This window comes from Amphibalanus amphitrite, unplaced genomic scaffold (genome assembly GCF_019059575.1).
Source record: "Amphibalanus amphitrite isolate SeventyFive unplaced genomic scaffold, NRLGWU_Aamphi_draft 001042F_arrow, whole genome shotgun sequence".
In the NCBI taxonomy this organism is placed as follows: Eukaryota; Metazoa; Arthropoda; class Thecostraca; order Balanomorpha; family Balanidae; genus Amphibalanus; species Amphibalanus amphitrite.
The window spans coordinates 85,547-101,020 of record NW_024882536.1 but is presented as its reverse complement, the minus strand read 5'-3'; the positions used below and the strand labels follow the sequence as shown (position 1 = coordinate 101,020).

At 53.3% G+C, this 15,474-nt stretch overlaps 1 protein-coding gene across 2 annotated transcripts; it reads right to left on the bottom strand.

Annotated features, from left to right (window-relative positions):
• Nucleotides 1-1,991: 1,991 nt before the first annotated feature.
• Nucleotides 1,992-15,304, bottom strand: LOC122369502 (V-type proton ATPase subunit d). 2 transcript variants are annotated; one of them, XM_043344294.1, is made up of 8 exons: nt 15,223-15,304; nt 14,384-14,536; nt 13,439-13,610; nt 9,130-9,308; nt 8,542-8,699; nt 4,549-4,725; nt 3,621-3,698; nt 1,992-2,858 (listed from the first exon to the last, which is right to left on the bottom strand). In XM_043344294.1, the coding sequence occupies exons 2-8, from the start codon at nt 14,502-14,504 to the stop codon at nt 2,697-2,699; spliced, it is 1,047 nt and encodes a 348-aa protein (XP_043200229.1). In that variant the 5' UTR covers nt 14,505-14,536; nt 15,223-15,304; the 3' UTR covers nt 1,992-2,696. The 2 variants fall into 2 exon arrangements, with proteins under 2 accessions (XP_043200229.1, XP_043200230.1); XM_043344295.1 differs by having other exon boundaries at nt 15,212-15,289.
• Nucleotides 15,305-15,474: the final 170 nt, after the last annotated feature.

The following is a 15,474-nucleotide window of genomic DNA, read 5'->3' as shown; positions in this document are numbered from 1 at the left end:
CGTGGTGGCGTTGTTGGCGGCTGTCTGTGGGCGGCGTGTGTCGATCGCTCGGGACGGCGCTGACGTGGGTCCGAGCTCGGCGTCACTCGGCGCCCGGCAGGCGGCGTACCGTCCGCCCGGGGAGAGCTCAGCCGCTCAGACCACAGAGCTAGGCTTAGTGTAACAGGCTCGGCCCGATGTAACTGGCTGAGAGCTCGCCGGCCGCACTCGACTTCAGTTATGTAATGTGCGCCCCTGCCCGCAGCGGTCTGTCGTCACGGATCGACACGGCATGACAGCATGCCGCTGACTGCGATACCGGCGGGTGCCCCCCCCCCCCCCTCCCCACTCAAGCCTGACTCGCCTGCCGCGGTTAGTACTCACACCGCGGTGCACTGTACTTACGCCGTGGTGCTCTACACTCGGCGGCGGCCGTAGTGCACCCGCCGCCGGCATTGGTCGCGAGTCCGTCCGCCCAGTGACCCGATGGTCGGTACCTTTCCTCGGGGTGAATCTCCAGTGATCCGTTCAGCGCAGCGCTTCGAGCTGTCTTTGGAACCAGTCTGTCATTTAAATGCCTGAACCACGAGGGAAGCGGAACCGATCCAACTGATTTTGACTCAGCGACCAGCCCGCCGTCCCAATCCGTCCATGTGCTTTACTCTCATTTTCGTCCTCCGAACGCCTGGGCAGGTAGTTGTGGCCGGATGCTGGGTGATAGAGAAGCAGGCGCAGCGCCTCTCGCGAGGCAACCCAGGCCCACAAACCGATCTCGCCCGGCTCACACTTCACCGTATTGTTGCGAGTAGCAAACTAAACGGACTGAATGGGGGCTGCTGCACGGCGTTCGCGGGTGAGGTCGCCACTGCCGGCCCGGTCAGCGCGGGTACGCTCCGGGCCACGACAGGTGACCGGCTGCTCTGGTCTGATAATCTGTCACTGAGGCACGGGATTACCGTATGACAGCCAGCCATACGGACGGCGTGCGACCCGGGTCCGACAATACTCTGCAAAACCCGAATCACCAGTCGGTCCCCAGCCTATCTGTCCTCATAAATGCTTGACTGTTCCAAAAGCCCCACCCCAATCGCCATCAGGTCAGTCACGTCAGCTCTGAAATAGGCATGTACTCTATGTAATATGCTCCCTGGACCCCACCTCATAAACTTATATGGCCTTGACCTCATAGACCTTGTTAGCTCCAAACGTCTTTGTTCCGGCTTGATTCTGGCCTCAGCTTGGCCTCAGCTCGGAGTAAAGCAGCTTTCAAGCGTGCAAATCACGTCTCGGCACATCCCAGTGGAATACGTGGCATAATTTTTCCGCTCCTCACTCGAAGCGCGTTGAGCTGCTGGTTGAGAGCAGAAACTAAGCCACCGTAGGCGCGGGTACCGGAGGGGCAGTGGGGGCAGCTTGCCCACCCTCCCAACTCTGGGGCTGTGGGGGCGGTGCCCCCACAACTTTGAGACGGAATACCGCACTTTTTTATGCAAATGTTTTCTTTTTTGTTCGAAAGGTCGAGGGATGAATCATGAAACATAAGTGGCCTAAAACCGGTGAGAAAACTAGATTTGGGGTACCCTAGGTTGATATCTAATATGGTGTGCCCCCCCCCCCTCAGTCTGAAAGTAGTTCCCGCGCCCCTGTACGCCATAGTATTCCAATGCGAGGTGCTGAGACGCAATTTCATGCTTGAAAGCTGTGTTCCGGCCAAAAAGTGAAACAGACTCAAGCCAGTCTGGAAATCGCACGCGAGAGCCTTTTCAAATAGGTACATTAAATCCTGCTAGTATCAATCATGCTCGGGGAGGTGCGCACGATTGATGAGAGCGCAATTTAATGTATTTAAATCGACTCTCGCATGCGATTTCCTGACTGCGGAAGGAGTCTGTTGCAGCCTTTTATCTCTATCTCTAGGAATCTACATAGCCTAAAGCCTGGCCGAACATCGGTTCCACCCACGTATTTCGGGCCTTGGGTCCCCCTCTCCAGCCCAGAGCACAGAGTACGCGTCGGTCGGTTCGTGGCTTTATTCTGGTGGCTCCTCCGCGGCGCTCACTACTAACGTTGGCGGCGGCCGAACGCCGGCGGCGGTTGGAATGTACAATAGCGGCCGCGCTATAGTCGACCCGGCCCACAGACAGGCCACACAGACTCCACGACACCGCAGAACGCATATATGCAGCCGCATACGACTATACAATTATTCATCACAAAATGTAGGTATATAAATCAATAATTGCACACACGCACACATGATTTGCGCGGACCATCGACATAAGTGTAGTCTATCCGGCCATTCAACAGTTACATACAGAGCTCGCGTGATAGCTTTCTGGGTTCTGGAACACAACACTGAGGGCGGGACTCGCCAGTGCCAGCCCCGGTTAAAAACGCGACTTCCGACACACACATCGGACCGCGGCCTCAGACAACTAGATATAACGTAAATCTGACAGAATATACCTAATGGGGTTGTGGGGTTATTTCACCTAAATTGATCACTCTTTTTGCAGCGGGTTATTCAAATAGCAGTCAGAGGTCCTTGAACTGGCTAATAATTCAGGCGCGTGAGCCAATCAGCGTGGCCGACAATCAGGCTCCGCCAATCAGCGCCACGGACTGCCCAGATCTGGACCAATCAGCGCCGACCATCTGGCGCTGTTCGTTCTAACGCCCTCGTCCAATGGAAGTCGCCGACCGCGCCTTTCTAACTCCTACCAGATTGGGATGTAGTTGTCGATTTTGGCCTTGTGTTTTTGCGAGACGCACTCTGCGATCCAGACGATGTTGCGGCACTCCTGCTCCTTCAGCTTGAGGTACGAGTAGAAGGTGCCGTAGTGGAACTGCTGCAGGAAGGCGTTGATGTTGAGGCGCACCTGCGGCGGCCCGGGCGGCACGGTCAGAGCGTGTACACGATACCACAGCGGGTCCGCCCCGGTCACAGGAGTGGGAACTCCGGGACGGCGGCCCCGTCAGAGCGTGTACACGATACCACAGCGGTCCGGGGGGCCGGGTCAGACACGATACCACAGCGGTCCGGGGGGCCCGGTCAGACACGATATCACAGCGGCACGGGCGGCCGGTCAGACACGATACCACAGCGGCACGGGCGGCCGGTCAGACACGATACCACAGCGGGGCTGCCCCGGTCACAGACGTGGCAGGGAGTGGGAACTCCGGGACGGCGGCCGGTCAGACACGATACCACAGCGGGTCCTCCACCCCGGTCACAGACGTGGCAGGGAGTGGGAACTCCGGGACGGCGGCCCGGTCAGAGCGTGTACACGATACTACAGCGGGGCTGCCCCGGTCACAGACGTGGCAGGGGGTGGGAACTCCGGGACGGCGGCACGTAATTCAGAAACTCATCAAATACAGAACCAGTCGCTTCGTTTCTCCGCTAAAAGTATGACACTGTCACTACTGGGGTTAGCTACAGGCATAATCGGCATAATAAATACAGCTACCTGCGTGGAGGAGGAGACTCCAGCGGTCTCCGACTTATTAACTGTTTTCTTCCAGCAGGGCCTGTTTCCTTGCAAGACCTTTCAAATGTATGTACCCACAGAACCCTTTCTGGTACATATTTCTCCAACAGTTGCATTATCATACGAAAAAAGAGAGAACAGCCCACCCACCTCGCGCTCGAAGAACTTGTCCTCGAGTGTCTTGTCGCCGGGGTTGTTACCGGCCTCGTCGAACAGCGTGCGGTACTCCTGAGAACGGAAGGAGGGGGAGGGGTCAGAGGAGTCCACATCCGGTACTCCTGAGAACGGGGAGGGACGGGGGAGGAGGGGTCAGAACACACGTCCAGTGCGGTACTCCTGTGAACGGGGAGGGAGGAGGAGGGGTCAGAACACACGTCCAGTGCGGTACTCCTGTGAACGGGGAGGGAGGGGGAGGGGTCAGAACACACGTCCAGTGCGGTACTCCTGAGAACGGGGAGGGACGGGGGTTAGATGAGTCCACAGCCGGTACTACAACGAACGGGACGGTTCAGACCGGACCGGGCTGTGAATGAGGCGGACTGAAAACACAGACCTGCCGCCGCTCAGCATATACACAGCAGCTCCACTGCAGATAGCACGTCCCCCTCCCCGGCATGCACTTACGCAGTCGTACTCGCCAGCAGATACTCACGCCGTTAGCATCCTCCCGTTAGATACTCACACCGTACTACACCCCCCACACTCGGTACTCACACCGTACTACTTCGGTACTCACGCCCAAGTACACCCTTCCGTTAGATACTTACGCCGTAGTACTAGACCCCACTGGGTACTCACGCCGTAGTACACCCTCCCCCACTGGGTACTCACGCCGCAGTACAGTACACCCTCTCCCACTGGGTACTTACGCCGTAGTACACCCTCTCTCACTGGGTACTCACGCCGCAGTACAGTCCACCCTCTCCCACTGGGTACTCACGCCGCAGTACAGTACACCCTCCCCCACTGGGTACTCACGCCGTACTACACCCCCACACTGGGTACTCACGCCGTAGTACTATCACCCATCCCCCACTCTGTACTCACGCCGTACTACACCCTGCCGTTCGGTACTCACGCCGTAGTACTCGGCGACGGCCTTGACTTGTTCGTAGTCGTCGGCGCGCGCCAGAGCGGCGATGCCGTCCGGGTTGAGCTTGCCGCAGCGCGGGTACAGCTTGCTCCGGTCGTCCTTGCTCAGCTCCGTGCCGAACGAGTTGATTGTGATGATAATGGCACGACGGTCAGCCTCAAACTGCCGATAGCGGGGGGGAGAGGGGGGTGTCAGTCTCAAACTGCTGACTACAGGGGGGGGGGATCAGTCTCAAACTACAGGGGACACAGGGGGGGGGGGGGTTCAGCCTCGAACTGCGGGGGACAGGGGGAGGGGTGTCAGCCTCAAACTGCGAAGGACAGGGGGGGGGGGGGGGTCAGCCTTAAACTGCGGGGGACAGCGGGGGGAGATGAGTGTCAGCCTCAAACTGCACGAGAACAGGGGTGGGAGCAAGCAGCCTAAAAATGCGGGCAGGGAGAGGAGGGGAGGTCAGCCTCAAGCTGCAGGGAGCAGGGAGAGGGGTTCAGCTTCAAACTGTGGGCACTGGGCAGTGGAGAGGAAGGTGCATAGGCGTTGCCAGAGATTTTCGGTTGGGGGGGGGGGGCAAAATCAACTTTTGTGTTAAAACTTGCCTTTCCCCAGTCTTTACTCACTCGTTTTACATATCATTCGACGCGCAATGGTGCGAGAAATCCGATGGTGACAAAGGTTTTCTTCTAGCTATGACATGTAATTTTTTACAGAAAAATTCGAAATTTCGAAATTTCATGACAAAAACGACTGGTAGAATTATAGTATATAGTGGCTGCGATTGCCGACGCACTGCAGAGGGCCCCTGTGTAGACGCTCGACGCTCATGATCATTACCCAGAAAAAGTGAAAAACGCTCCATTTAATCGGATCACCCTGCTAAAATCTCCATTCACGCATGCATGCAGAGGTTTTACGTGAAATGCATAGGACTTATCCCAGCCACCGATCGTAGCTAAGTTGGGCATTCGGCGGAGAGTGAATGTCGGAAGTGTGAATCGGAAGTAATTCATCTTTGCTCAAGTGAGAGGAAGTGTTTTGTTCACTCGAGTGTGAACAAAAGTATCTCGTTTTTCGTGTGAAGGGAAGCGCTGCAAACGCGAACAAAAACTGTTAAACGGAACCAAAAGTTACGCACGGCATAGCGGCAAGGGATCCCTTAGAGATAGGTTTGGGACTTCCAGGCCATTTCAGGCCACTCAGGGTCAGTGCTGACTCTCAGAAGCATGCTTAGGATCCCGGAGATCGGCGTGGGTCACCTCAAATATTTACGTGTACGTGGTGCTTTAGGGCTTTCCGAGCACAAGGTGGGGCCCTCAGAAGCCAGTGTGTGCGGCAGGCGCTAAGAGACTAGGCCCAGGGTGAGCCTGGAGCCTTCGGATAACAGTGTGAACCCTCGGGGTCTGTGTCGAATCCCTAAGGACCTTACGTAGGGACATAATAAACATGTGTTGCGGACCTCAGAGGGACACGTGAGCTGTGACCCATCAGATGCCGGCTTGGGGTTAGCAAAGTCTGTCGCGTCAAAAGTTTGGCTGAACTATCAGAGGCCAGTTAAGGTTCTCAGAAATGTTCGAAGGCTCAAAGATCCCTGTATGGGCCCTCAGAGAACATGGACACCAGTGGGACTTTCAGAGGCCCGTTTGGGCCCTCTGAAAGCTTCTTTAGGGCTCAGTGGAGCTCCTTAGGAGCCTTTGTTTAAAGCAAGCTCATGAGCCCTGCGACACTTGTACGGTACTTGACGGTCGTCAAGTTAGATGTAAGTGAATCCTAATCTATAATCTAAGATTCGGAATCAGGTGAGCCCCTACGATTTGGACCAAACTTGGTCAGTGGATAGTACGTAACGTCCTGATTACGATGCACCCAAAATCTAAGCTCGGCCCGCCATATTTACGAAGCTACGGATGTTTGAATTTCAAGGTCATTCGGGAGAGCCCCTGCAATTTCCGTCAAAATTTGTGTACGGACACTCTAGATGCTCCTCATTACGAATATCACAAAATTTAAGCTCGGCCCGCCATATTTACGAAGTTACGGAGGTTTGAATTTCAAGGTCATTTGGGTGAGCCCCTGCGATTTCCGTCAAAATTGGTATACGGACATATTACATCCTCCTCATTACAAATATCATAAAAGTTAAGCTCGGACCGCCATATTTTTCAAGTTACGGAGCAAAAAGTTACGGAATTTCAAGGTCATTCGGAGAGCCCCTACGATTTTCGTCAAAATTTGTATGCGGACACATTACATGCTCCTCATTACGAATATCGTAAAAGCTAAGCTCGGCCCGCACTATTTCAAAAGTTACTGACGTTTGAAACTCACTGAAATTCAAACAGCTCTAACTTTTGAAATAGTGCGGGCCGAGCTTAGCTTTTACGATATTCGTAATAAGGAGCATGTAATGTGTCCGCATACAAATTTTGACGAAAATCGAAGGGGCTCTCCGAATGACCTTGAAATTCCGTAACTTTGTGACTCCGTAACTTGAAAAATACGGCGGGCCGAGCTTAACTTTTATGATATTTGTAATGAGGAGGATGTAATATGTCCGTATACCAATTTTGACGGAAATCGCAGGGGCTCACCCAAATGACCTTGAAATTCAAACCTCCTTAACTTCGTAAATATGGCGGGCCGAGCTTAAATTTTGTGATATTCGTAATGAGGAGCATCTAGAGTGTCCGTACACAAATTTTGACGGAAATCGTAGGGGCTCTCCCGAATGACCTTGAAATTCAAACATCCGTAACTTCGTAAATATGGCGGGCCGAGCTTAGATTTTGGGTGCATCGTAATCAGGACGTTACGTACTATCCACCGACCAAGTTTGGTCCAAATCGTAGGGGCTCACCTGATTCCGAATCTTAGATTATAGATTAGGATTCACTTACATGATACATCTAACTTGACGACCGTTGGTACTTGAGCCTTTCGCAGACATTTGACGAGAGTTGAGAAAGGCCTCGAAGATTTCGTTTCACGCTTTGAACGAAAATTGTGTCAGCACTCCAAAACTTATGAAAATCAGCTGTAAAATGTAATAAAGAACGAACTAGGAACATGGAATGAATCACAGCATTGACATTTCCGAGTCTGGACTCGGAGTCTTCAAGATTTTGGCGAGTGCGAGTCAGACTCTGGTTTAAACTGCACGCTCCAACCGAGTCTGACCTCACAGACATTCTCAGAAAGGTACCCCCATTTTTTCCCGACTCCAAAATCTCATCGGATCTGTATCGATCTCAGGGGGTGCCCGGTCCGAGGTTGGGGGGGGGGCAAGCTGCCCCGCTTGCCCCCCCCCCCGTGGCGACGCTAATGGGAAGGTGGTACCGGCGAATTCCACCCCACAATATACAAGACGGAAAACAGCTATTTTTGAGATTGCAAGGCCTCGAAAAGGTAAGCCAGCGAGTGCAGGTCCCGTGGGGATAACTGACGGGACAGTGCCCGATGGGAGAACACCAAAAATAAGTGGGTCTGGATAAACTGGCAAAGTTACACTAGTGTAAGGCAGAAAATTGTCAGCCCCCTCCCCCCACATCTCAAGACCTACCACCACCTCACGGGCCGCCCCGGCGGGGGCCGGGGGCGGCAGCACTTGGCTCCAACTCACGTGACTGATACGCTCTCGCGCTGCGCTCTTGACATAAAAAATGCCTCAGGAGCAAACCACGACCTTATGTAACACCTTCTACGCTCCATGAGCTAGAACCGACTATGAGTCAACTTCTTTAATGGTTTAAAGCCGAAAACACCCAATACTGCTTTTCTTTTTTAATTTTTATCTTTTCGGCTAATATGAGAGTAAGGTTATTACATTTTAGATATTATAAGTCAACTTCACCGACTCACCACTGACCGCGAACCGTAAGAGCTCCGTGCATGACGTCACTCACCACCTCCACACATGACGTCACTCACCGCCAGGATCTCACACATGACGTCACTCACCACCAATATCTCGCACATGCCGTCACTCACCGCCAGGATCTCGCACATGACGTCGGCCGTGGTGCCGCCGACGCTCTTACAGAAGCCGTAGAAGGACTCGAGGTAGGCCTTGTAGAGCGTGTTGCGGATGATCTCGATGTTCATCTCGTCCAGGTCCTGCTCCGAGATGCAGTCGACGAAGAACGGCGCTGCGCAGACGGACGGGGCGCAGGGTCAGTGAGCGGGGGCGGGTACAGCGGTGGGCGGGGCTGCGTACCGGCGCTGGTGTTAACGTTATATAACAACCGGGCGGGGTCCCGGTACTGGTGTAACGTAACGGTAACATCATATTCCATCGACATCCCGGCAATGTTACCACTTACAGAGAACAAGACGATAGCAGAAGTCATAAATATACAAAGGGACTTCTTATCCCACAGGGCTAACAGTAAAAAAAAAACGTCACACCCAGTCCAGCACAATCACATCCTGATGTCACAGCGTAGGTAACCGCCAGCGTCCGTCCTTGCCCGCCACCCGATGAGCCTCGGCTCCACAATGGGAGCCTCCCCTTCTCTACCCTCCCCCAGTTGACTCCCCTCCACCAGCCCAGTCCACCGTCCCTGACAGCGGACCCACCGAGCGGCGTGTCGACGAGCACGGCGCTGTAGAGCTCTGCCGGCGTGGAGGCCACGTGGATAGCCTCCATCTGTTCGAAGCTGCCCAGCGGGTGGCACTTGGGCAGCAGCTCCGAGAGCGGCCGCTGGTGCAGCGTGCCCGTGATCAGCAGGATGATGTTGTCGATCATGTAGCCGTATCTGCGGGAGCCATCGGTCGACGGACGGTCAGAGACAGCCGGCGGCGTGAGGGAATGAGGGACAGCCGAGGGGGTGAAGGGACAGACAGGGAGGGGGTAAAGGGACAGACAGAGAGGGGACAGGCACAGACAGGGAAGGGGTGGAGGGACAGACAGGGAGGGGCTGAAGGGGCAGACAGGGAGGTGGTGAAGGGACAGACGGGGAAGGGGTGAAGGGACAGGGCAGACATGACGGGAGACACATAGACAGATACAGACTGGGGCAGGGGGCGAATGGCCAAGGACGGGACAGAGATCGAAGGGACAGAGGCAGGACAGGAGACAGGGGGATAGGACCAGGCCTGGAAAACTCGGGTCGTCCGCCGGTACAAGCGGCGCTGGTGATAACCATGGTGAAGTATGTGTCAGTTCACTGAGTTCAGGTAGTCTGCGCCACTGCTGCTGAATCACCGGGGCGGGGACCGGTGACACAGCGCCAGCGCGGTCCCAGCGCAATTTAACATACCTCCCATAGTCTGGGCGCCACAACACTCCTGCCGTCCATACGCAAGCATGGCGGACATTAAATGATATCGAACGGCAACGTGCATGATGCAATCAAATTATTTCAGAGCAAAGCAAATGTTTTTTTTTTTTAAGATCTGCTGATACCGGTGACAGTCACCGCACCGATGCGGCCCCAATTCCCGGGACATGACTGCCTGACTGAAGTGATGTAGTCGATGAAGGTGGAGAGCGGCTCCACCGAGTGGTTGCGGATGTGCCCGGCTCCACCGAGTGGTTGCGGATGTGCCCCCCCCCCCTCCCCCGTTACTGACGTGATGTAGTCGATGAAGGTGGAGAGCGGCTCCACACAGTAGCTGCAGTGTGCCCCCTCCCCACCCCCGTTACTGACGTGATGTAGTCGATGAAGGTGGAGAGCGGCTCCACCGAGTGGTTGCAGTGTGCCCCCCTCCCCGCCCCCGTTACTGACGTGATGTAGTCGATGAAGGTGGAGAGCGGCTCCACCGAGTGGTTGCGGATGTGCCCCCCTCCCCCCCCCCCCCTCCCCCTGTTACTGACGTGATGTAGTCGATGAAGGTGGAGAGCGGCTCCACCGACTGGCTGCAGTGTCCCCCCCTCCCCCCCGCCCCCTGTTACTGACGTGATGTAGTCGATGAAGGTGGAGAGCGGCTCCACCGAGTGGTTGCAGTGTGCCCCCCCCCCCTCCCCCACCCCTATTACTGACGTGATGTAGTCGATGAAGGTGGAGAGCGGCTCCACCGAGTGGTTGCAGTGTGCCCCCCTCCCCGCCCCCGTTACTGACGTGATGTAGTCGATGAAGGTGGAGAGCGGCTCCACCGAGTGGTTGCGGATGTGCCCCCTCCCCCCGTCCTCCCCCTGTTACTGACGTCATGGATGAGATAATAATGGATTGGTGTCTTCGCTGTTTTTGGCGACATTGAGCTCAGGCCTGCCATCTAGCGGGAGAATTGTCGTAAGTTAGGAGCAAGCCGAGTGAACGCCGCTGATTAGCATTGTGACACACGGGAGTGTGGTGTAGTAGCAGGCTTGTTGTGCAATTTTTCAAAAGGTTATGTCTTTATATGTCAGTAAAAGCGAAGAAATTAATAGATTTATGTGCAGGGTCAGTAATAAGATAAGCAGTTCCATGTTATTTCCCCATTAAATCGTGAAACAGGGAGTTATTGGAGACTTCGCCAGCACGTGTCGTTTTCGCTATTTTTCACATGAGTCTTTACTTGGCCTAAATCAAGCAAATTGTCCGATCAAAGAACAAAACGAACGTAAGTACTATCTATAAGTCTAATGAAAAGGTTAAACGGAATTGCTAACGTCATTGCCGCTCAATATGCCATTCAAGACGCTCTATGAAAAGGACCCAACCAGTGCTGCGTAGTCGATGAAATTTCAGTGACTTTGGCTCCAACTCCGATTCCGGTATCCAGATATCGACTCCGACTCCTTCGGGCAGAACTGTCGATTCATACAGACTCCGACTCTGCAGCCCTGGTAAGTCTGTGGAGTCGATGACTTTTCGGTGACGTTCGACTCATACTCCGACTACAGCTTTTAAAAATCAACCGATTCCGAGTCGGAACAGAACCGCTGGCTCTGACTACAACTCCGCAGTCCTGGCCCAAGATAGCCGCCTAAAACAACTTTGATCTTCTTCGTACATTGTTAATGTTATTTTAAACAAGGAGTGGAAAAGGGAGACGAAGCCTTCACAAACAAGGATCTCCTGTTGCGGATCAATCAGCTGCTGGAACAGAAAGGCATAAACACCACGCATCTCATTTCCTCGTTTTCTTTACGACTCTGCACCAATGTAAGCACTGATCAATGCAGTGCGAGCATCGATGTGACATTTGTGTACCAAGTTTGAGTGTTATCCGCCCAGCCCTTCTTGAGATATGGAAGCGGCAGCCCGCACGTGCGCACGTGCAGTAGCACCCCCATAGTGACACATGGAAATGCATTGGCCACTGGCCCTGGGTGCCTAACTATTGACGAAATTTTACTGTAATGGGCCCAGCCATTGCGGAGTTACTTCATGTGGAACAATTTCGACACCCCTAAGTTGGCACGTGGCACGTGCCGTAACATTAACTAAGATGAAGAAAATCGGGCGAAATTCGGAGAAGAAGGAATAAGCCTACCAAATATGTATGACATATTGTCAAACTGCTGTACCATTGTGAGTAAATGGCCATATAAAAGCTCGTACAAGCCAATGGGACTGGGCGTTTCAATGCACACCGTCTTACGCATTTTATTTTCGTTATTACCTAAAGGCTGCTTGACGTTTTTGGCTTTCAAGCATTTAAGACATTTTTTGTCGTCTCAGGTCCAGTTAGATTACCTCCAACTCGTGGGAATATGCACTTCGAGCCAACTAACACACCACACCCACGTGTGTCATAATGCTGAGAGATAGCGTTCACTCGGCTTGCTCCTAACTTACGATAATTCTCTCGCTAGATGGCAGGCCTAATCCCAATGTCGCAGATCCCAATGTTAATTTCCACGAGACACCAATCCAGTGTTATATCATCCATGCTGACGTGATGTAGTCGATGAAGGTGGAGAGCGGCTCCACCGAGTGGTTGCGGATGTGCCCCCCCCCCCTCCCCCGTTACTGACGTGATGTAGTCGATGAAGGTGGAGAGCGGCTCCACCGAGTGGTTGCAGTGTGCCCCCCCCCCCGCCCCCTGTTACTGACGTGATGTAGTCGATGAAGGTGGAGAGCGGCTCCACCGAGTGGTTGCGGATGTGCCCCCCTCCCCCCTCCCCGCCCCCGTTACTGACGTGATGTAGTCGATGAAGGTGGAGAGCGGCTCCACCGAGTGGTTGCGGATGTGCCCCCTCACCGCCCCCGTTACTGACGTGATGTAGTCGATGAAGGTGGAGAGCGGCTCCACACAGTAGCTGCAGTGTGCCCCCCCTCCCCGCCCCCGTTACTGACGTGATGTAGTCGATGAAGGTGGAGAGCGGCTCCACCGAGTGGTTGCAGTGTGCCCCCCCCCCCCCGCCCCCCGACTGACGTGATGTAGTCGATGAAGGTGGAGAGCGGCTCCACACAGTAGCTGCAGTGTGCCCCCCCTCCCCACCCCCGTTACTGACGTGATGTAGTCGATGAAGGTGGAGAGCGGCTCCACCGAGTGGTTGCGGATGTGCCCCCGTCCCCCCTCCCCTCCCCCGTTACTGACGTGATGTAGTCGATGAATGTGGAGAGCGGCTCCACCGAGTGGTTGCAGTGTGCCCCCCTCCCCGCCCCTGTCACTGACGTGATGTAGTCGATGAAGGTGGAGAGCGGCTCCACCGAGTGGTTGCAGTGTGCCCCCCCCCCTCCCCCGCCCCTGTTACTGACGTGATGTAGTCGATGAAGGTGGAGAGCGGCTCCACCGAGTGGTTGCGGATGTGCCCCCCTCCCCCCTCCCCGCCCCCTCACTGACGTGATGTAGTCGATGAAGGTGGAGAGCGGCTCCACCGACTGGTTGCGGATGTGCCCCCGTCCCCCCTCCCCTCCCCCGTTACTGACGTGATGTAGTCGATGAAGGTGGAGAGCGGCTCCACCGAGTGGTTGCGGATGTGCCCCCCTCCCCCCGTCCTCCCCCCGTTACTGACGTGATGTAGTCGATGAATGTGGAGAGCGGCTCCACCGAGTGGTTGCGGATGTGCTGCATCTCCAGCACCAGCTTGTCTCGCAGCCGGTCGTCGATGGTGGTGACGGACAGCGGGCCGGCCTCGTTGGCCAGAAAGTGGCCGTAGTCGGTCGACTGCAGGTGCAGCTTCAGGTCTGCCGGGCGAGCGGCGGCGCAGCGGTCAGAGTGGGACAGGGCAGAGTCAGGGGGGACTGGGCAGAGTCGGGGGGACCAGGGCCAGCAGTAGAAGCGGACCAGGGCAGGGGTCACAGAGGGCAGGCTGGGTCAGCAAGTGACCACAAGTGACTGCACCTTGTTAGGCGCAATTTCAAACAAGTTAAAGGTCAAATTCAGAACGTCTTCCTTCGAAATGCACGTGAATGTTTTGAATTTGGTCCTTAACTTTTTGAAAATGCGCCTAAAAAGGTGCAGTGCACAGATTGAACACAGGCTGGGAAGGGGGATTAGGGGAATTAGAGATGGTGAGATGGTTCACCCTACATGGTCATCATGCTGGTACATATCTAAAATGGAATAAATGTAAAAATTTGTATGCTGTTGAGCGGGCACGTCTTGCCAAGAACATGTTTTTATCATGTTGAACAGAGACTGATCTTGGGTAAATAATCAAAGTTACTGATTTGAACATGTTTCTATGCAATCCATTCCTGATACATTTACAAAAATAAAATGGCATTTATGCACTTTACAAACTAGTAAATCACTTTCTCATCACTTGAGTTGAATCGCATCTCATTCAGATTGTGGTGTAAAAGCAAATGGGCAAACAAATTGAAGGCTGGACAAAAATGTAATGCATTTCAACTTGTTGTTACCTAGAGACTAGAAAGGCGTGTGATGTAAGCAATCAATGGCCAACAAGTTTTAAACCGATCAGAAACATCAATGGATCACCCAGCAAACTCACCCTCAAGAGTTTCACACTGCACCAAGTTCAGGTAGTCATTGTTCTTCAGAATGCCGTTTTTGAATCCTCGGCACAGGCTCTCCAGATAACCATCATGGATGTTGAACAGCCAGTCCCTCATTTTGTAGCTTTAGGAGAATCTGACAAAGAAACCTGAAACAGATAATCAAAGCCATTAATGAGAGGTCAGTGCAAGGGCCTGCGTCCAGTCACTCAATACCAGCCAGAGTTGTGTGAGCAGATGAGAGGACACTTCTTTGTTCGGTAAGGCAGACATCGCATGAGTCGCCATAAGGCACATTTCGTTTTTGCAACAAAAGGAGAGGCGCTACCCCGGGAATGCAACAATCTAACCAAACAGAACCTACAACCTACAACCAACATTACAGTTTCTTGGGCAAAAAACATCTGCGGGCCTCCGCCTCTCCTTTGTTGCAAAAAAAAAACACATGCATAGGTATGGCAGCTCCAGCAACGTCTGCCTTAACGATACCTAAATGTTGGGTTAAACCTGTTCAAAGGAGGCGAGACTTCAGAGCAAAATACTAAAAAAATATGAAGTCATTTAAACATGAGAAACGGTCATATGCACTACTGGGTAAATGTGAACACATAGGCAAAGAACAAATAGGTAACAATAGAATAGAATAGCTCAAGCTTGTGACCGCAAAAATGCGCTGTCCTTGTCCTAGGTATGTTGCACCTTGGTAAAAAATGACTGGGACAGAACCAACTGTTGGTAAACACAAGAGACATGCATTTCCGTTCACGAACATACTTCAAAAATACAGGATTGATCATGGTTATCAAAATACAATAAATACCTACTCTCAACTCACCCTCCCAAACCGAAAACACAGCGACACAGAAGTGTCACGCGCACAGCCTTGACATAAAAGAGGCAATAACAGCGCACTTGCCAGAAATAGCGCAAAAAAGATCAATAAATGTTACATCTAGGCTAGTTTAAGGCGAATTTAAAAAATATTTTCCAAATAAAAACTGTGTCATCTATATGAATAGCGGCTTTTAAGCATTTTTGATCTTGAAATTAATAAATAACTAGAAAGTATTGAATTTAATTTGCAAAT